The sequence below is a fragment of the Calidris pugnax genome, unplaced genomic scaffold (assembly GCF_001431845.1).
Source record: "Calidris pugnax isolate Ruff unplaced genomic scaffold, ASM143184v1 scaffold326, whole genome shotgun sequence".
Lineage (NCBI taxonomy): Eukaryota > Metazoa > Chordata > Aves > Charadriiformes > Scolopacidae > Calidris > Calidris pugnax.
Genome location: NW_015091265.1, coordinates 2,175,068 through 2,197,903, shown reverse-complemented (window position 1 = coordinate 2,197,903; position 22,836 = coordinate 2,175,068). Strand labels below are relative to the sequence as shown.

At 36.7% G+C, this 22,836-nt stretch overlaps 1 protein-coding gene across 1 annotated transcript in view; it reads left to right on the top strand.

Annotated features, from left to right (window-relative positions):
• EDIL3 (EGF-like repeats and discoidin I-like domains 3) overlaps positions 1 to 22,836 on the top strand; it is a 187,898-nt gene that overhangs the window by 25,265 nt on the left and 139,797 nt on the right. Inside the window, exon 3 of the mRNA XM_014960493.1 lies at positions 13,283 to 13,312. Within this exon, the coding sequence (XP_014815979.1) occupies positions 13,283 to 13,312 (30 nt within the window). The remainder of the gene's footprint in view (positions 1 to 13,282; positions 13,313 to 22,836) is intronic.

The window sequence follows — 22,836 nt, the reverse complement described above, 5'->3', positions numbered from 1 at the left end:
GTTTTGAAGTGAATGTCTCCAATTTATTGAACTTTGTTATCTTTGTCAGCACAATGTGTTTAAAAAGATAACAAAAGGCTTTTCAGCTTTTTAGAAGAATTTTTATAGAATTGTTTTCTATATGTAAATAGTGTTCAGGTGCTTCTCTATGTTTCCATCACCTGAGTGGCAGAACTCTCTAACCCTCATTTCTGCTTATTTTTAGTGTTTCTTATTCTGGTAATATTTCTGAGATGTTAATTTTCTCATTCTTTGATATTTTCAAGTCTTTGCTGAAATGTAGACACAAGAACTGGATACCTTAATTCAAATATGGTTTAGCAGTGTTATAAGAAGAAAACTAATTTTATGCGTTTTTTGAAGATTTTTTATGCTTCTATATCCAGGAATCTCGCTTACTGTAATATTTACTCTTCATATTAAAATAGAGTGAGGGAGACGATGGAAAATGGGCTCTATAGCACACAGCAAAATAGTTCTTTGATCAGTGGGCAAATGTGGATTGTTGGTGAGAAAGCCACAGAGCAAGAAAATATATTAATCTGGCATGCAGTCATACAGCAGAATCATTGTCATGTAGGCAACTGGATATTCCAAGCTGTACCTTGAACTGTGCAAAGTACAATATCAAGAGGGGTCCCAACTTGAAGAAGGGGGAGAATGCAGGTGTATGCATTCGAACAAGGTGTGAGGTTGTGTAATTCAGGGTGACAAGCACCCAGAGAGAAGTTGAATATAGAAATAAAGTTTCCCATAAATTGGAAACCCATAATTGGGTCCCCATGATTGGATTCTGCTTTTACCCTAAGCAACTGCAGTGTTTTAAAAAAAAAATATTACTACTTGCTTTCATTCAATATAGTGTGTCCCAAACAAAACTGGATGACCAATGCTAAGTTGCTCTGGATTGTTCTGACCATTTTGGACATTTGGACTGACACTTTCCGAAGGTGTCCCTTAACATGGACTCTTATTCATGGAACATCATACTTGAAGATGGACACAGCATACAGAAAAAATGAAACACGGAATTTTATATCAAGTAAAAAAATCTAATTGGTTTGCAATCAGGAGTTTTATTGAAAAGGAATTTGGAATTTTATTAAAAAAAAAAACACCAAACAACATCCTTGTCACTATGCACTATGCAGAACAAATATGGAAAATGGGCAAGAAGTACACTTTAATGGCTTCAAGGTGACTAAGAAAGGCAAAAGGACTTATAGAAGATGAAGGACAGAAAACACTGAGAGAAAACATTTTGGTTTGTTAGTTTTCAGTTTACTGGTTCAATTTGTATGGATAACATGGATTTACCATTAACTTCTTTCCTCTTTAATGTTATTAAGAAACAAAAAATATCTACCATTCCTTAGTTTTTACCAAGTTCCAAACTTGTTTTTTACCAAGTTCCACCAAACTGACAGTCACTGTTTAAGTTGCCTGATAAATCAGACTATCTGAAGGAAAAGAAATCTCATTAAATTGAGCTGTCCTGTCCCATGAGGAGGACAGAATCTTCTGCCAGTATAAAAAGAATGGGAATTTAAAAAAGAACCCTCTCCTGTGACCTAATTGACCACCTTGGTGTACAGTAGCCAACAACAGACCTGCAACTACTGACTTTCCCCAGACGTGTCGAACTGCATGTGGAGTGGAGGTTTAAGATTTTTGCACAAAAATATATTTTGGAAAATGTCTAGAACCTCATTAAGCTTCTCATTCATTGAGGTGTGCGTTTCTCATGGCAAATGGTAGCAAAATTTACATGGTCACTTCCCGTTGGAAAAGCTTGATCTAATTATGTAGGAATTAATTATCCTGAAGTTATAAGCTAGGATTTTGGTCTGGCTAGACTAAACTCCAGTGATTTCAATGGAGTTCCTGTCTGCATTATATAGGTCTGAATTGTCCCTTAGTCATGTAAGGGGCCATTTAAAAAAATTCTCAAATTTCAAGATAGCACAAAAGTAAAAGAAGTACAGCCAGTGGAAGGTAATATGTATTTGATTGATTTATTCCAGGTCACCAGGATACAATAAATTCAGTCAGTCACTTTTATATTTATAAAGTGGATCTCATGTAAAGACCTTTGTATGGTGTAAAGAATCAATGAGAAGATATGTAAGTGAAGGAAATTCAGTCAAATATCAGCTGTTTCACTCTAGTCATTGACTGCAGATACCAATCAGACATTTTGCTTTATCAGCCAAGAGAAGGAGGGCATGTATGTATGTATATATATGTGTGTGTGTGTGTGTATTCGTTTTACATATATAGTGTGTCATTTTGTGCATTTAATGCAGAGTCACGGCTAAAATTCACTAGGTTAAACCATAGAATATTTATGAAGTAGAAGAATTTGCTCACCAGATGAATATTTCATGCCTACTATTTTTTATGTCTATTTCTTGAATATGTCTTGTATTTAGTCATAATATTCTTTGATGTAGAAAGCTCTTGCAGAATGCTGTATATGGTAATTAACATAGACTTTAAAATATGTAGTTTAATTTAAAATTTAATCTTCTAGTGAATTTCCAGAAGGGGATTATTTTCTATTCAGTGAAGTCATCGTAAAATTCCAAGTGAAAAAAAGGTTTTGGAGGGGAAAAAAATTTAATTTCGTTTGAGAAAATATTGTAGGACAAATTTTGTCTTTTAGTTTAGTCAGTGGAGTTATTTCAAGTTTACTTTGTTATTAGACACTGCAATTAGATATTATTTTGTATTAACAGTAATAATGCTGTATAAAGTTGAGCAATTAAAAATGCAATAAATCTGCATCTGTTAGCATTATAGGCATTTAGATTGCTCATCTTTAAACCTGAACTTTTTTTGCATTAATATTAACTGGAAAATGCCATGGGGGCCATGCAAATTATTCATGAATGCGAGTTAAATTCAGAAGGAATTTTTTACTTAAAAAACTAACACATATATCTTTGACCTAAAAACTAACAGAAAAAGCTTTAACCTGAAAACTTTGGAAAATATTCATGACAACATATCAATGTATTTCATTTTTATTTTTGTGAGACAATGTTTTCAGATGTTTAATTTTGAAAATTTAAAAAAAAATTCCAGGTGTTTTAAAACGGTTGAGGTTTTTTTTTTCCTCTTAAAAGGGTTAGAATGAAGATGAGGTATTTCATTATAAGCAAGAAAGTTTTAGGTTGACCCAAATCTAAATTTTTTAACTTCTGCTTAATGTAAACTTTTTTTTGTCCCCCACCATGTGTGGGGAGGAAAAAAAAAAAAAGACACTCAAAATACCCTCCTGCAAAAAAAGCAACAAAATATTATTCTTCAGGTTCTGTCCTGAAGAAAGCAATTAACAATGGAGAAGACAAGCCAGTAATTTCTTTTTCCTTAATGTACTTAACTGCAATAAAAATCAATTGCATTCCAGTCAAGGGTTTCCAAGTAATTCCTCCAAGTTAAATATGTATCTGTCTGTCATTTTCCCAAATCTCTAGAAACACAGATTTAGAGCACTTAAATTTATTTACCTTGAACATTAAAGAAGAGGACTGTAGAAGCAGTAGGGATTTTCCATCACTGTCATGGTAATTAGTCCTTTAAATGTAATGTATTTCAATAATGATAGTATGACATTCAACATGTTATAAAATGCATGGTAGATCACTATGTAAAGAGATTGAAAAGTAGCAAATACTTAAGGGAAAAAAGTTGAGTAACAGTAGAAATACATTTTGTTTCCCTCTGGTTGCACAGCCCTTCTGTTAATTGTTCTTTAAACACAATGCAATTCACAGAATCACAGCAGGGTTGAGGTGTGAAGGGACCTCTGGAGGTCCTCTGGTCCAATCCCCCTGCTAAATCAGGGCCACCTACAGCTGGTTGCCCAGGACCATGTGAGGATGGCCTTTGGGTAACTCCAAGGAGGGAGACTCCACAACGGTGAAATTCTGTGACTAAAATACAATATTCTTACATATTGTCCAGTGTCTGGAATCCAGAATGGTGAGCGCTTTGACAGCTAACACAAAAGTGCCACATTGGCAGATAAGAGGTAAGATTACGGGTTCAGAGCACCATATAACTTGCTTTGTGTATCCTGGATTTCTGCCTGTCTTTTTACGAAGAACACAAGGCTTTACTGAATCCAGAAGCAAGGATCAAAATATTGATTTAAATTGTTCTGACCTGAACTGATCAAGTGAAAAACGCTGGCAACATTTCAAGTGCCGAGGAGAACGGATTATATGACTAGTAATCCTTGCTTTTGTGGTGGGCTGCAACTGTGTGCAGTGGAGATGTGAGTGTGCAGAAGTGTTCTAAACTCCATCAAACACCAATTGGAAGGGAGTAATACAAAGAGAGATTTTGCCATCTGTTTGCAGCACGGAAAAGGGAAAATCAAAAAGAATGAAGGACAGATATTCAACACAGTGCACCAGAGCCCAGCAGCTCTTATTTCTTATGGAGGGAGGTGCTGTTTTGGGATTGCTTTTGAAAAGGAGTCGCTGGAGAGGATGCTCAACATCCTCTGAAAAAGCAGAACTCCACTTCTGATGGAAGGTGCACAGAAAATGAATAAATATGCTCTGAAGAATGTGTGGAAAAGTAGGTGAGGTGGGTTTCAGAAAAATCCACATGCTTGGAATGAAAAAAACCTTGAAAAAAGCCAAACCAAACCAAGCCAAACCAGAAAAAAACACACACACAAAAAAGAAAAACCCAGCTCAAAATCAATAGGCCTGACTCCGACGCTGATGAAAATTGAGAGGCGTGGAGGAACAGCAGTGCTGACTGACAGTTGCTGTGAAAACGCTTCCTACAGGGGTGAAGTCAGAGAGGCTGATAAACTTTTGACTCCTAGCAGTTTTATTCTTTACGATAAAAGAAAAATCAATCTAAATTATCTTCACTTGTTCATGAGAAAAAAACCTGGAGTACTCAAGCTAATTATTTTCTGAAAAATGAAGAATAGTATATAGGTGAAAAATTCACAGAAAAATGTACCCTTTCTGAGAAGAATAAAGAAACTTCACACCAGGTCTATTTTTTTACCTCACATCACCATGTTCTCTCTTGCCTCATTTCACTGCGTATAGTAAAGCCGTGTTAGTGTCAGGAAGAGAGAAAAACATCTGGTTTTTACACTTAGGTTTAAGCATATTTCTCTTTTAGTGATTTTGTTTGTTGAAATACAGTCGTCAGCAAAGAACTTTGCGTGCTCAGTAATACCAGTCTAGGGCACAGCAATTCATTCAAAGTGCCCCAGGTTTAAAGTAAGTTTCTTTGTCACTCATATTTTAGGGCAAAACAGTGTGCTAGGTTTGAAATGGTCAAGGTTCAACATGCCCTCTGCAGATATCCTTACATAAATTGATATCTTCTAGGAGGCATTGTTTCTGTGTTTAATATAGACATATGGTAATAAATTCTTTGAGATCTAGGGGAGAGCAGTGATTTTTGAAGCTGGACATTATTGACACTGCTTTGCTACAGTCTACATCATATATATTTTTCAACTTATATTTTTCAATATTAAACAATAGGGGATTCAAATATATTTAGTTATTTATTCTGGTTGTATTGAAGTTACATATAAAGCCAATATTAGCTACAAAGATAATAGAATCTTCTTTTGCTTCTGCCCAGTCAGAAAACTTAGAAGTGAATACTGGTATGTCAATCATTCCTTAAGCAGTATATTCCAGTATCCAGAATTTACCTGGGGAATCAAAATATTGTTTAATTTGTTTAAAAACATCTGCTTTGCCCTTCTTGCACCGGGACTCAAGTTGTCTCCTTTCTATATACAGATTCGTGCCATGCAGTTTTATGGCAGGGTATTTTCTGTTCCTCATTCTTGAAGTTACTAAAAAGCAAATGAAAACAGATACGGCACTAAAGCGATATGTCTCCCTGCATGGGACTCCTCTAATGCCACATCCTTCATTTTAGCTGCCATCTGCTCCTTTGAATTCTCCTCTTGGCATGTTATAGAATTTACAGCTCAAATTTTCTTTGATGAAGATTGTGGTGCATGGAAATTATCTCAGTAAAGCAGTATACCATCCCTCAGTCATGCTGAAAAGAGTACTATAGACTTAGATTAAAAAAAAAAAGTTAATTCTTTTGTAGGGCCTGTGAACCAAGAACTGAGAACAGTATGCCCTTGTTCCTATGATCAATATGTTGTGTTTTCTATGAAACAGTGACTATTGAATAATTTTCATTTTGTCTTGATGCAGTCTAAAGACTTTTCATACGATGGTAAAATTGTTGTCTGTTGGTTTGTACATCTTCATTCCCTAGAAAGGATGGCAGTACAATCTTTGTAACTGGCATATTAGAAAATTTGCCAAAATCCAGAATTTATTTGGGAAAGCACTGAAAATTGCAGGATATATATTTTTCCTGAAATTTTAAGGTTTAAAAGTTGTTGGGTTTTTCTCTGTGTTTATTGAACTTCCTGGTGTGTATTACAGTGAGGCAAGCTGGTCAATCTGGATGTAATTTGTTGACAGCAGATTGGCTGGTTGAGGTTAGTCTGGGGTAGGAAATGGCACAGTAGTGTCACAGAAAGATCGTGCATTAAAGATGGTGTCTGGTATTACAGGACCATGTAAAGTTGGGGTTGGTTTGTCTTAACTGCTATTTTCTGCTCTGTTTTGAGCATTGTTTGTTGTCTTTTGAAACATTCTTCATTCTATTGGATGTTGGATATTGAATATTGTCAATATTGTATTAATTCTACCTCCATATTTCTGGTGGAAGATTGGTGATGCTCAGACCCTGTTCACCCTCGACTTATCACAATCCCACTATGTTTCAGCTTGGATTTCTGTAGCTATGAGAAAGCGTCGCTCTCCTCCCTTGCACGAAGAGCAAGTGCCAGGGGTTTCCCAGCTCCAAGTAAACTGTTCTCAAAAGCAGGTCAAACTGCCCTCTCTGTTGTCTGAGGATTGAGATGCAGCACATGTTCAGCCTATAGTACAAAGGAGTGGTACATCTGGCACAGCACCCAGGCACCTTTGACCTGGCCTGGATCAAGTACTTGGACACACATCTGCACTGAGAGCGCTAATCCAGCCCCCTGTACAAGTCCAAAACCAGACTCAAACATCTAGGTGGGCTTTTACTGTGGGTTGTGGGGTTTTTTTCCCCCACATGGGACAGTACCTGTAAAACAAAGATTATTATAATTCTCATTATTACTTTGGATATGACAGATGATATTACTTTAAAATTCTCTATTTACACAAGAATAGCTGGTGAAATTTCCCTTAAAACATGGAAAACAACCAAGTGAAAAATCTTCAGACAAGTGACTGAAAATATGAAATTTTTTGGCTTGGAAGGTGAAGCTTTCTATGTAACTATGGGGGTATTCTGGATAGGTTTTTGTATCCATAAGTGTATCAGACGCTAGCAGGTACCTCTTAACCATAACTATATTTCACAGCCTTCTTTAGTGTTTAATTTTTGGATTATGCATTTGAATGTAGGAGAAGCAAAGACTACTGTACACTGATTTATGGTCTTAGTTGCTTAGCTATTACACTTGGTTTTGTACATAAAAGTGCTAGGATATTTTGTGATTACATTCTTTGCTCTTTTGGAACATACACATCTCAAAACTGCATATGGCATCCTGTGTGTGTGTGTAAAATTGTGTGACATTTCAAGTCATGACAGACTATTCCTGGTTTCAGAATTACAGCTTTAAGTACTGCTGTGCCTTTGGCAGCACTTGAAACCTTGGCAAGAACTGCAGCTGACTAAGAGCTGAATAATTGTTTTAAAACTAAATCTTTTTACGCTGTTTTCCTTAAGAAGAATATCCTGCCAAATACTAGGCTCAAAGGGCACTCCATTGACTGCCTTGTTCTACAGAGTTGTAAATGTGAAGGCAGTAACCACAAGAATCATTAGCTAATCTTGTCTTCTGGAAAAAATACAGAATTTCACCTAAATAAATATCTCATTTCATATTTAAACGTGTTCTCATTCAGCACTAGATACTGAGGCTTAGAAAAAAAGGAAGACTAGTGAGAATGAATTAGTGACCTTTTATTGGCATTTCTAACAGTGTAATTTTAAGATGGTAGTATTCTAGATTTTAATAATAGTTGAAGTTTTTCTCAGATACCCACTGTATTTTTTTAGAAGTTTATTTCTTGAAATAAAATAATGAAGAGAAGAACGAGTATGGGTTTTTTTTTTAGGCTTTAAGTGCTTAACTGGATGTAAGCCTATGAAAAGTGATAGGTTTCCTCTATTTGAAGTGCCATAGGCATTTCAAAGCTTTCTTAATTAATGACTTTGTTTTCCATTTAACATCTGTCATCTAAGCAGAGTTTTATCAGTTCATAGTGAGTTATCTCCGACATGCACTAGTGAGTTGCCTGGTGTCCTCCTTCTTGTTTTTATTTGGCATTTTTTTAAGAATAGCTTCTAATACAGCTTAGCCAGCTGAAGCTAGAAGGTGAAGGGTGTGCTGGTGTCCCAGGACTACAATTACAACTAACACACAATAACAGAACAAATCCAATTTCACTGTAAAACTGAGAGATAAAAACCTCCTACTCACACTAACAGATGTGTGTGTGATCAACTGGCATAAATGGTGCATTTTCCAGATTTGTGGTACATTTTCCAGATTCATTAGATTCATGTGTCTTGAAAATATTCTGTCTTTCTCAGGGTTTGCTCCTCCTCTTTATAACTAGGGGTGACAATTATTTATATCAGTTGTTGCAGTGGCAGCCAGCTGAGTTAGTTGTTATGAGTTGGTCAGATAGCACTGATCATCTGGGCTGTGGCTTGGAGGTGTCTTTAGCACATTTAACCTCACAGAGTGGGACAGAGTGAGGTTGGGTGCAAGGGGACCCTTGACGATGGGTTGCCTCATCAGTCATGCCAATACTGCCCACAGGGACACATTGAGATCCAAAGGAGACTGAGCCATTTTATGGAAAAACAAACTGAAGTCTGTTGGATGGGAAGCAAATGAAGAGGTAGACTTCTTAAGCACCTATGTTCAATGAATCATGGAATCATAGAATGCTTAGGGTTGGAAGGCACCTTAAAGATCATCAAGTTCCAACCACCCTGCTATGGGCAGGGACACCTCCCACTAGACCAGGTAATGAAATTCAATGAAACTTCTGTAGCATTAAAATCACATTCTTAATGACTGATGCTGAGCTTTTGGGAAGTCTCCATAGTGTGCAGGTCCTCTGAGATCCTGAGATTTAACACTGAACAGAATATAATTTATTTTTGACGTTACATTCACAAAAAAGTTATTTGCTCTTGAATTCTACTGTTCACAGGTGGTTCATTCGGATAATTTCTCTTGCATAGCCTTTTCCATAGAGATAATGTTGTATATCTAAGTTTATTATTTTATATATGAGTCTTATTTTTTATTTAAATATTAAAGGCAAACGTATTCCACATTGATATAAAATTAACACCAGACAATATAATTGTAATGTGTTGTCATATATAATGAAGCACACTGTTACACTGAATCTTCCTCCCTCGAGCTATTTATGTGTCAAAGTTCAGATTTTTCCCAGACCTGTCAAGGTTTCTACCATTGTTACAGACACTGTCCAAGCATTGCCTTCTTACATTATCTCTCTTAAGCTAATATATGTTGGACGATATGTATCCTGGTATATGCTTTCCAAATCTGTCCATGTCTTCTTGGTCTTTTTTCCCCCCACGCAGTTTTATTCACCTCTAAGGAAAACATGATTAAGTTTTCCCAAGTGAACACCAGATTTCCTCTAAAATATAAACTAATGTTTGTGATGCCATATGTCTTATTATATTTTGTCAATGATGTTTTAAAAGGGGAAGGAAAGTGTTCCTGAAAGTGTTTCAAAGCCACAGAGTAGTTTACAGTTTAAAGTCATGCAGTCATGCATCAGATCACAACGTGGCGATGTTAGTGACTGTTTTGGGGACTTGTTTTGTCAAACACCTAGCGCCTCTGTATGAGTCTCGCTATTCTGGAGTCAGGAGAAAGCCAGGCTGATAGTGATCCACCACTCAACATAGTGAGTCACCAGCTTGTGCAAGCTCACTTGAGCAAGGCAATTCCAGTTTACTCCCTCTCCACCCCTCTCAAATAAGTAAGGAAAGTAAATTATAGATAATTACTGTGGAGATGAGTCACTGTATAAATAGCCTTTTAAAATAACTTCAAGTTTTAAATCATTGCTGATGGAAAAAAATAGTGGTGTTGTGTAAGAAATTTTTGGTGTGGTAATTTACTGCATTTACTTAACGAGTGGAAAGCAGAGTGCTGACATTGCATTTGACACAGTATGATAAAGCAAAAATAGTGTATTCTTTGGGAACTCAATAGCTCCCTGAAGGCTACTTTTTTAAACACAGTTTGTCAAGCTCTGGAGGGTGAAAGTAGTTCTGGCACATACAGCAAGGGATTACATTCATTCGATTTTTAAAAAAAGTGTGCATGAAGTACAAACAAGTCCATAACTGCACTTTCATATCTATTTTTAAATGCATCTTTAATTTCTGTCTAGGATTAAGAAATACAGTATTGACAAGTAGAACTAGATCTTTTGCATTTTATGAAAACAGTTCTCACTAACTCCTGCCTAACTCAGACAAGAAATGAACATAGTCTATTCCTGAAAAAGCCTAAACCAGCAATCAAACAGTCAAAATTAATAAAATAAACAGAAAAGTAGTGTTATAAGCATAACTGTCTTGGCATCTGAATGATCTATTTCTGTTGAGATTCAGTTATGTTTTTTTATTTAGATGTGTACCTAAGTGCAGAGCAAGGTCCCGCTGAAACAACCATCAGGGTAATAACGGAATCTGGTTTTGAATTGCTAATATTGGTATTCAGCCAATAATTAAGTCTAAGAATATTATTCAAATAGCAGTCTGAAAAAAAATGTTACTGAAATGAATATCCTTCATTTAATTAGACAATTTTGTTTAACCCATTTAAATGCACAGACACTAGTACTTTTAATTATTTGTTGCTCAAGGAGCAGTCGAGCTTGCAGCTCATACAGATTTTGGGCATTGATAAAATTTAATAACAGAACTTCTAACTAACTGTCATGTTCTGTTCTGTTTGTGCCCTGCTGCTGGTAACTTGAAAAATTACAACATGCTTAGTTTGTAGTTTGTTTGTTTGTTTACTTCTGATTCTGTTGCTCTTCAGTTTTAAATACTCAGTTTCTTTTTTGTGGAATCAGCTGTCATGTTGCTGTTGAACTAATGATGTATCTGGTTAGCTCAATTTAAAAACAATAAGGTGGTATTTTCTCTTCTTTCTTTCATTGTCTTGAAATCCTTTAGTATTACAAATCCATTATACTTAAATTCAGTAATTATACAATAAAACAACATATTGTAAAATTTAAAAGCTTTATGTGATCTTTACATAGATACATACCTCAAAATGGATTAAACTACCTTCAAAATACACATTTAGACATTCAATGAGGAGTTACAAAAGGAAAGGGTTAGAATGTTAAGTACCCTGTTTAGACCACTTTAGATTATTTGTTTCATAACATACTGTTCTTGTAATGTAGCCTTCTTAAGTGTTTATCTGAACACCAAGCTGTACAAATAAAAATCGCCTATTTACCTCAGGAAACTTTAGTTAGGGACAAGATGGTTGGTGTGGTGCTTCAGACAGTAATTCATTATTTTCTGTCGATTGGATTTGACAGCCCCTAAAAGGACACCATGCCACTCTGCAGTTAGAAATAGATGATGTGTCCAGCATTAATTGTCACATAGAATTGCATATAGAATATTGTACTGAATTAGCCAAGGTTTATAGTTGGTCTCAAATGCAGTTGGTGTCTGTTGACAAGGTCTCTGCTATGTCTGACAAAGTTTCACTAAAAAGAGGCAAGGTCTTCCTTCTCCTTTCCTAATTTCTCCCAGCATAATGCATGAAGTGGTATTGAAGGCAAAGAAGCCAATTTACCAAGCGTGGCACTGATCTTTGAGAAAATGTTTGTAACCTTTATCCACGCCAAATGCAAGCTCTGAAGCCCATCAGGGTGGATCAATGTTTGCCATGGCTGTAGGAGCGTTGTTTGTATGGAACAGATTCTGCAAGAAATCAAACAGAAGGAGTTTCAACTGGTAGACAAGATTCCTTAAAAGAGAAAATATAAAAGTGTGGATACCTGTGTTTAGTATCTTAAGGGTGTCTCTATATCACATATATGGAGGGTCGTCCCAGACTTCTAGGTGCTTTTAGAGTATCCAAGTGAGAAACACTTGATTGCTGCTTTTTCTGTAATTGAAAACTTTACAAGACCGCGAGAAGACCATTTTTATGATGCATGTGTGTATAAAACATACTGACTGCAAGGAGAGAAAGAAATAGGTCACTGATGTACTTTTAAAATACAGTTTTACTGTGAATACATCTGCTTTTTTTCTTTTAAATGTATGGATAATAGATATCCTACAGTCAAAGGTGCTTTCTGATGGTAACTTCAGGCAATCTAATGGTTACCTATCACCAAGGGGAAAAGTTCTAGCATGACAATATGGATTTTTATTGCTTTCCTCAGCCAACAAACATCTGGAATGGAGAGTCCAATGGGCAACTTCCACCTCCACCCACAATCCTACCACAAAAGTAAAACCAAACCCCCTAACTGCCATTTTTGCTCCTTAATACTTAATTTCAGGATCACTACTTCATTACTGACAGGGCCAAGTTAGGAAGACACTGAAGGGAACAGAAGGGGTGGAGGATGGAGAGATGGGAAAAAGGTGTGGACTGTATCTCTCATTCACTGCTAACCAGCAGCTGGTTAAGCTGTATCGTTCAGCAACTGAGCTAACCAAATAACTGGGTTCTGCAGTTGATTTTTTAGAAGGTGTTACCTTAAGAAAGTTCCTGGCAGTGAATTTAACTGCAGACAATTTAACTGAAACTCTTCTATTGAACATTGCAGTTGCAGTACTGGGCAGATCCTGTTACCTAAATTAGAGGGAAAGGGTAAGAGTCTGATATTATAAATGTAAGCTGAGATCCTAGCTTAGTTCTCCACTAAGATGGGACGTGTTACTCAAGTTGATCGAACTATTTAGAATAAAGTTTTTCATTATGTCTTATTGCTTGCATACTAAGCAAATGTAAATAATATAATAATTAGGACTATATGCATTTCTTCATCTTTATTTTCCTCTCTTCTCCCTTCTCTTTCCTTCTCCTTTCCCTTCCCATTCCTTGTCCCCGCCTACCCTCTTCCCCTGCCACCTTTTTGCACAGACTCATTTGAAGAGGAACCAACTTCAGCAGGTATGAGCAATTGCATCATGGTATCCATTCCTTGAGAACTACCTTTTTTAGAAATAATTTTAACCAGGTTTATTTTGTGTATAACACATGATAAATAGCCGTACCAGTGTTGGGTTCTCTTCTTCTCTGTCTACTCCCCTTCCTTTTGTCTTTTTTTCCCTCAATTTGAAGTCCGTAGGAGATATATTGCCCCAGTAGTAGTTCAAAATCTTCTCTACCACATGTTCCTTCCTTTTTGCTTCTTCCTTGGCAAAACGGGCACATCATGCTTCACACAACAAATCAGGTCAAAAGCAATCAGGAGTTAAAAAAAATCATTAGTTCTACTAGTTTTTAATCTGTCTTCTGGTGAAGCTCAACCATCTGCATGACCCCCCAAAATGGTATCCTTAAAGACAGTGCAGCCTGGCAACAAACAGTAAAGGAAGGGAAAGACAGTGGGTGCAGAAGCATCGTGCTCAAGGAAAACAAACTACAAACTATGGCCTGGATATCTACTCAGTGAACTTTTATTTCCATTGACAGGCTGCCAAGTAGTAAGAACGGTTAATAACACAGTCATAAAAATTAGTTTAGGAGCTCCCCAAGAGACACAAACACATAGTGTTTATTCTATTGTGAAGATTAACTATTTCTAATTAATTGGCAATCCATTAGCTTGGGAGTATTTAAAGAGAAAGAAGACAACATACCAACGAAGAATGCCACTAAACAGCTTAACATATTTGAAATGGCATTGAGTTGTATAAACTCAGTGAGCTAAAACATCAAATGAATAGGGAGTCACTTTATAGTGGCTTGTTAAAAGAAGTAAAGGTCTCCAGAGGACCAAAGGAGAAAAGGTAAGGAAAGTGAATGATGAAAGGAAGATGCCAAAGAAGGATTGAAAACTGTTTACAACACTAACCTCCAACTTGGGAGCAATATAAGTAATTAGGGTACGGTGGAGAATAATAAATGAAAGAATGGAGAACAAAGCCAAGAGTAGAACACAAAAGAGGCAGAATAGTTAAGACTAACACTGCATAGAGAAAGAAGCAAAAGGGAGCTTTTACCGTGAAGATAGTAGTGGAATAGAAAGAAAGCGGGACTGAGATTAGAAAAAGCACTGTCAAATGGGGAAAGGAAGAGTTTGGGAAAGAGCTGTAGAATGCTAACACACCCCTCAGGAGTATACGTTATAATTATTAAGCATCAGCCTTCAGCTATCTGTTTCTTGAGAGATCTGTCAGTCTTGAAATTTTCATGGAAAATATCTTAATAGAAACCTATTGCAGCTCTTCAATAGAAGTGTCAGTTACAAAAGGAGATATTTTTACATAGGAGAGGGAAAAAATCATCCCTTTATGGAATTGGCTTAAGTACTCACATTTTTTAGAGATAGCATTTAGAGGCATATATGAATATGCTGCTGTAATCTTCAAGACAAACTTGCCATGGCTGTCTTCATTCCTGTTGCAACCAGTGGGGTGTCTCATGAAGATATGGCCTCCATCTTTGCATTTTAAACATTACCACCATTTTTGTGAAAGCCTGTAACTGCAAGCTGGCCAATCTAACCAGATAGATCGGCTGCAAATGGGTAAAGGGTGGGAAGTGGAATTTATGAGACAGCCACATGGGTTTCTCTACAGATCTCTATTAGACTTACCAGCAGAAATTTAAATATTTCACAAAATTCTATATTCATTTCCTCAGGAGCCCTTGCCTTTTGGAGCGCCAGATGACATTGTTTGCTTTTGTGTTTGTTTAAATGGGTTGTTTTTAATCACTTCCGGCTGCTTTGTTTTGCTCTGACTTAGAATCAGTGTTTTGTGTATTTCTCCACATAATTCTTTTGTTTGACAAAGCTCAGCAAATAATGTACCATGAAAGTCTTTTGATCATGGCTTCGTCACAGAATATTCCTAAACATTCATGATGTCCTAGAATTCACCCATTACCAGTAATATCTTTTACACCAGTATTTTTTCAAATATTTTCCCCTAAGACTTGATCAGATATGTTTCAAACTCAAACCGTTTACTTACCTGTGGTTGGTTGAATGAGCTGCACCAAATTTTTAGCCATTGTTTTTATTATTATTATAGTTCTTAGTGTTTAAGGGTTTATTGGCGTCTAAAAATGTGCCATAATTATTGTGCAGTAATAGATATACTAGTGTAACTTTCAGTATAAAGACTTAATGGAAAGGCTGATGACCTTTTCATGTTGGTTATTCCATTAGAGGATGCTGTTTGCAGTATACATCACAGAATCATGGAATCACGGAATTGTCAGAGTTGGAAGGGACCTCTAGAGATCATCTGGTCCAACTCCCCTGCTAAAGCAGGAACACCTAGAGCCCATTACTCAGGACTGCATCCAGCTGGGGCTTGAAGATCTCCAGAGAAGGGGACTCCATGACCTCCCTGGGCAGCCTGTTCCAGGGCTCTGGCACCTTCACTGTAAAGAAGTTTTTTCTCATATTGGAATGGAACTTTCTATGTTCCAGCTTAGGCCCGTTGCCCCTTGTCCTATCGCTGGAAACCACTGAAAAGAGTCCAGCTCCAGCATCCTTCAACTCACCCTTTAGATACTTACAAACATAAATAAGGTGTCCCCTCAGTCTTCGCTTGTCCAGGCTAAGGATCCCCAGCTCTCTCAGCCTTTCCTCGTAAGGGAGGTGCTCCAATCCCTTAATCATCTTTGTTGCCCTAGGATGTAGGGATATATGTAGGAGTTGCACTGATATAGCAACGCAGACGAATCAACAGCTAGAAGTACACAAACACAGAGCACCAGGATGTTTTTGTTATTTGATTCAAACAGATGAACAAATGCCTCTGGCATCAATGGTACATGGTAGATTTACGAGATAAGACAAAAAACACATTTGTAAACATTTGTGCAAATAACTGTCAACTGCTCAGAAATTATGTTACAACAGAACATGCCTAAGTATCTGTAAAAGTAAGTGAATTAGTAACAGTAACAGTTAACACTTTCTGTTATTTAATCTGGTTCTAGGACATCGATAGTTCACATTATTAGATTCTTTGGGAATTATTTTTGAAACTATTATTTTCTGGAGAAAATTTTTTATTAATTTGAAGCTTTTTGCAGGAATTAATTTGACCGAACTTCTCCAGGCACAGAAAAATGTTTTTTTCCTATTCAAATGAAAATTTCCACCTGTGGGAAAACAAGTCTAGTCTTCGCCTTGAGTAGCAAACTTCGGGTCTTAGACTCTTTCGCTAGACTTCAGTAGAGCATAACCCAATTTTACATTTTCATGAAATGTGAATATGATCAAAATAAGCTATATTTAAGTATAGATACTCTTTTTTAGAATTTCTATGAGATGAAACAATGATTTTCTGCACTACTGTCCATAGATTGTTTTGGATTTTCCACAGAAAAGCAGTGAAGTACATAGTTAATATTTGAATAGTCAATGCATGGTGGACCTATTGTCTTTGTGAGCATGTATTTAAGCATGTGCTTGCTAGACTGGAGCTTAAATTAGGGTGCGGTGCAAATGCAAACTAGAAACACAATATACATTTTAACAATAAAGTGTAGTATCTTACTTCCAGAGGAGTCAAAATCAAAACCAGACTGTTGCCTTAAGAGCAGTAAAAAGTTTTAACTTTGATGCTGACGAGCATGTATGTAAAAATGAAGTTATTTTTAAACCTCCATAATAAAGATATCGCTTGTTCTAAGTTTTCCAGAGGGAAATCTATGAATATAGTGCAATTGTTCTTTATCTAACATTAACTTATATCTTAAAATTATTAAGCAATATTAGCTCTTCAGATGCTTTATAATTTATAGTTTCTATTGATTTTGCTTTAAGATATGACCAGATGTTGTTTCGAAAGTAACAGGTCAGTGCATTCTCATGGTATTGTTTTAATACAAGTTATTTCTGAGATTGTATTGACATTTACAAAGCTATGCGTTCTGCTTAAGACAGATACCTCTTCCTCAGAGCAGAGACGCAGTCATGCAGTTTGAAAGATGCAGACATGCTTAAAAATAAATAAAAACTGCATCCAAATCCTCATGTGGTCATCTAGAGCCTTTCACAGCAATTTCAGTGCCTTTTACAGGAAGAAAGCAGATTCTGTCACCTACAAGATTTTGTTCTTTTCCAAAAAAAGCAGCAAGTTCCCTCCAGTTTGCGATGTTTACCTTGCTGGAATGTAATTAACCTCCATATTCTAGTGCTGATCTGGTAGTGTTGGGGAGGAGATATGCACACACTTCCAGCTGCAATGCCCACAAGTCATCACTTAACATTCAAAATCATTAGAGGTACCTTATGATTTTTTTCTAAACACTCTGTGAGAAGAGACTAAATTTAGTATAACAGTTGCAGGGGAGGAAATGTGAGAATGAATTGCAGGGCACCATAGTATTTTTCCAAACAATACTTTTACTTGCTAAAGAATATGAGGTAGGATAAATTTCTGCTAATAAATTAATTTTATGAAGATTATAAACATTATTTGAACATTTTATGAGCATTATAAACTTTTAATGGATCTGTGATTGGGATCAAAACTAGAATTACTTTTTCTATTAAATCAAGGGGATAAAACAATCCTATTTCCCATACCCTGATCTTTGGGATAGAGTTTAGCTTCTCTGACAACGCCCTCGATGAATAATCTTGTAGAAGTGAAGTTGCTAAAATTTTACTCTGGTTGTTGTAACCACTAGGTTGAATGATGAATAATTCTGAAATAATAAATGTCCTGTGAATATCTCCCTATACAAATGGTATTCCACAGGGGTTTCTTCAGGGGTTCAGTCTAATGAACAGAAATTATAGCTCATTAAGCATATTTCATCTAAGATAGATCATACTTATTTTTGGCATGCTTTTTAACCAAAGTTAAATCAAGGAGTATATCAAATGATCCTCATAGTTTCAACAAGGTTTTCCTTAGCCCTGCTTCTGGGTAAGCATCCATCTAGATCTCAGGACAGTTGTCTTGGAGATTTGTTTCCACATTTCTTTTCCCATCTACACGTGTGGCATGAGTCTTTTAAAGCTGTTTATTGAACTAGGAGGAGGTTGCTTTGTTGAAAGCTGTTTTTAAGCCTAACGTATCCTTCCTTTTGGATTTTCTGCTATTTGAAGCTTTGTCTCCTTCTCCTTGTCTGGAATAATTTCTAAAGATATCAAAGATATCTTCCAAGACACGATGAAACAGAGTACAGCAAAACATGCAGCACTTTTTACACTTGTCTTTGCACTTTGACTTTGACTGAAATAATAAATACATGCCCTTTGAGAACATCACCTAATTGAAGTAATTCCTTGCTTTTATCACTGATTTTTTTTTAAGCCCAGTGTTTTAGGTAACTGGCATTTGTGTCTTTGTACTCTATCTATGTGCTATATGCAAATAATATCAAATTTTTAAGATTCTGATTTTTCATAACCATTTGTGATGGAAGGTAGGAAGTTTGTACTCACTACCATCTTAGATAGCTTTATACTAGATAGGTTACCATAGTTTGATATTAAATAGTTTAGAAAATAGGTAGATTTAGATTGGACATAAGGAAGAAATTCTTTAATATGTGATGGTGACGCACTGGCCCAGGTTTCCCAGAGAAGTTGTGGATGCCTCATCCGTGGAAGTGTCCAAGGTCAGGTTGAAGGGGACTTTGAGCAACCTGGTATAATGAGACACATCCCTGCCCATGGTAGGGGGGTTGGACTAGGTGATCTTTAAATATCCCTTCTAACCTACATCATTCTATGATTCAAATGTTAGATAGGTCTTTTGCTTGAATTGAGGAATATTGTAATAAATTTTTCTTTGTCTTTCCTTCCTTCATGTCAGCAAATGCTTTTACCATTGGTGCTGCACTGTTCCTTAAAGAGTAGATGGTTAAAGTGCTTGCAATGTCATAAATTCTCAAAGAACTACACTATGACTTCAAATTAGAAACATTCAGGATCTTACTGAGATTAATATTTACATAGAAATTATATCCTTATATGTTAACTATATATGTTTGCCTTAAAAATATTTAAGTTATTTTGGCTATGAAATTGGATTTCACAAAAAGTATCTTTTCTTCCTGAAAATAATGCTCTAATGGTCTTCTATTATTGCAAGAAGTTGAAATTGTAACTCCTTTGATGATTATCAGAAAAATGAAACTGAAACAAACAGATGTCCCCAGCTTATTGGAATGAAACTTTCCAAAAAGTTTAAGAGGTGTTTTATCTGCATACTCTCTCAGCCTCAAAACCTCAAAGATGCATCTTGTCTAGTCTCAAGGAGTTCAATTTACTGCCCGCTGTACAGCAGCATCTAAAGTGGTGTGGTTTTGTGACCACACACTTTCAGGCAGTCTTTTGAGACACAATAATTCTGCTGTGGTGTGCAAAGTCATTCCATTTTACACATTTCAAAGAGGAAAAGTGTTTTTCCATATAATTCTACAGGAGGGGAATTGCTGGTCCCCCAGTGTCTGTATCAGAGATTTACTCTCTTGCTTAACTTGGTTTACACACTTCTAACAATTCCTTTTCATTTTCTTCTTGAAGGGCATATTTCATACTTCAGTGCCTGAAGCTAACTCATTAATTATTTTTCCATATATTCCAAGAAAAATATAGACTAAATCAGAACATTATATAAAGGTCATATTGAACCCTATTCTGATGGAAATGAAGCTTATGCAGTAAAAAATACCTGTAGATGCCAGGTGGCACTGAACACAGTTGCCTGTCACATTTAAAAGCTGGAAAGCTTGCTTAGGTCAGGAATGGAAATTAATTCGTATTTTCAGCCTGTCCCTTAGTGAATGTTTGTCCACATGTCATAAAAATAACTCAGTTGGGCAAAATCTCTCACTTCTTTTCAGGATTAGACACTTTCTGCTTCCTAAACCTCATCTAGGAGGCTGAGATTAGCCTGCAGTGCTGGTAACTAAGAAATTCATATATGGGCATTTCTCTATAACCTGCATAGAGAGTGATCCTTGTGGTGAGTATACAACATTCATCCCAGTGTACAAATACAAATGGAAGATCATACAGTATCCCCAAAAATAGCTATTGATTTATGTCATCCACATTTCTATTTGGTTGATTATCACTTTCCCATCTGAACCTTGAGAGGTAAGTTTTCCACACCCAGCATCTGCCTCAGGCTGAACTCAGCTCAAATTGTTTCATGATTTCTCATAATGAGGTTAAGGAAAAAAAGGTGTTCAGCTGCCCATTTTGATTCTCAAAGCTGTTCTACTGAGAAACCTTTCAGCTCTGATACTTTGGAGCTGGGAAATGCAATTTCACAGTGCAGTGTCAGAGGTTGCTTTTATTACTGCCATGGAAAAGTCCACAGAGTCAGCCAAGGAGGTAGGCTTAGTTCACGCTCAATTAGCAGAGACAGCCCCTGACCTAACAGAGTTGAGAAGTCTGTTATAGAGAAACCAGCAGTGCATACTTAGTGTCTGAAGGTGAGTGAAGTCAAGTCTGCCATACCAACTACCAGGGCATCTCTGTAGGAAGGAGAGCAGGGAGCAGAACTAATGGAGATGTCACCCTGGGAGGGAAACACACCACCTTTGTCTCAAACGCCAGCAATGTCAGCACTGCCTATTGGTACCAGGTCTGTACCTATAGAGTAACTTTACTTAGGTGCTTTTCTATCTGGGAAACAGTATTCCCCAAGAAGAGGATTTGCAGGTGTCTAGACCTTGCTTGGACAGATACAAAGACCAAAAGTAGCAGTTAAACAAGTGTCACGTGGATAAAATAGTCAAAGATTATTATCTGATATTGATTGCTTCATCCTCTGAAGATGGAGCAAGAATAAACAAGATGAAGAACAACCTACTGTTCTTGCTGTTCCAGAGATCTCACTGTACTCTCTTGTTCCTTGAGTTCTCTGTACTTCCAAGAAATACAACTGAAGCACAGGAGGAAATATGGCAAAAAGCTAACCAAGGCAGAGAACAGATGACAAAACCCTCTCCTGTTAGAACAGATTTTCATCTGAGAAGTGATGGAAATTGAGACAAGAAGTTGTTGAGGGAGAAGGCAATTGACAGGCAAAGAAATGAGATTAATGAGTTGCGCATGGGCACAGGGTGAGTGGGTCTGAATATGTGCATACAAAGGGGAAGGCTGCAGTGGGATGATCTGCATTGGGCTGGTTGCTGTTAGAAGAGTTCTTTCCTTCAGACAGGGCATTAATTTCTGATTCCTTCTCCCAGTCTACTCATGCCTTCTTGCTCTCTCCTTAATGCTTGTGCCAGCAATTGTACAGTTCACTTTGAGCTGCATCAGGCGGATCTTCCAGCTGGAAGTAGCCTCTTCACTAATGCAATTTCCTTGATATCATTAGTGTTCATTTGGTTCAGCTCCTTGGTCTTGACTTGTCATGTAGTGGCATGTGTGCTCTCAGTGGGAAGGGGAATTTGATGGATACATGTAGTATAAGCCAGAGGGAAGGAAAAAAAAAAATCAGCAAAACAGTCATCTTTGATAAGATACTGTAATTAAATTGGATTAAAGCAAAGATTCCCATCCAGGCATTACATGCATGGAAAGGAAGGAAAAAAAAAAAAAAAAGAAGCAAATGCTAATGAAAGTAAAACAAACAGGAGCAGTGGTTGATTGAGGATTTGGAAGCAGGTTAACAAGCCTGACAAAAAGGACTGTTCAAAAATAGCCTCCCAAAGAGGCCTATTTTGTGCTTATTTTGGTTTTAAACTATCTCATGACCATCTTTAAAGCATTGAATTGACTGTGAACAAATAAGACTACCAAGGAAGAAATTTTACTCATTTTCTGTTCAGTACAAATTTAAGTAGTTTTTAGTTACTAAGGCTTTGTGTTACACCTTAATTCAGGAGGATCAAGAAGTATTGAATAGTGACCTATGTGCAGAATGATTTGGCCTGGAGAAAGATAGTACCTGGTAGCAAAGTTAAGGACTATAAAATAAATATGTTCTTAAAGAGGCTCAGTATATTTTGCATGGACAATGAACCACACCTTTCCATGATAGAAATTGTAACCCAAATAATACTCATTGATGTCAGGCTTCAGTGGTGTCATGCACATCATGAGTGCCATTTCTTGCACACATTTTGAAATCCTCACTGTTGGCAGTTGGGCATTTGACACTAGATTGTGCCAAGTAGTCTTTTTGGTCAGTGGTGCATGGGTAGATGGGCTGTCTCATCCTGATTTCCTCTTCAAGAGTGAAAAGTCCAGTCTAGGTCAGTCTTTGCAACCAATGAAAAGAAACACAAACCTGTAGTAGGACAAGTAAGTTAGATATTGAAAGGAAAAAGAGCCATTATTCCTGCATTTTCTCAATTTACTACAGAAAGAATGTACATAGTTAATGTCAGTTAGGAAGAAACTCTGAATTTAAGTAAATCCTTTTTTCTGGTTTCTACCAGAAGGACCCACAAGTGGATCTTGAATTTGTGTAGCCCAGCATCATGATGTGTATGCACATATGAGTATGCACATATTTATGCTTTTTTTTCCT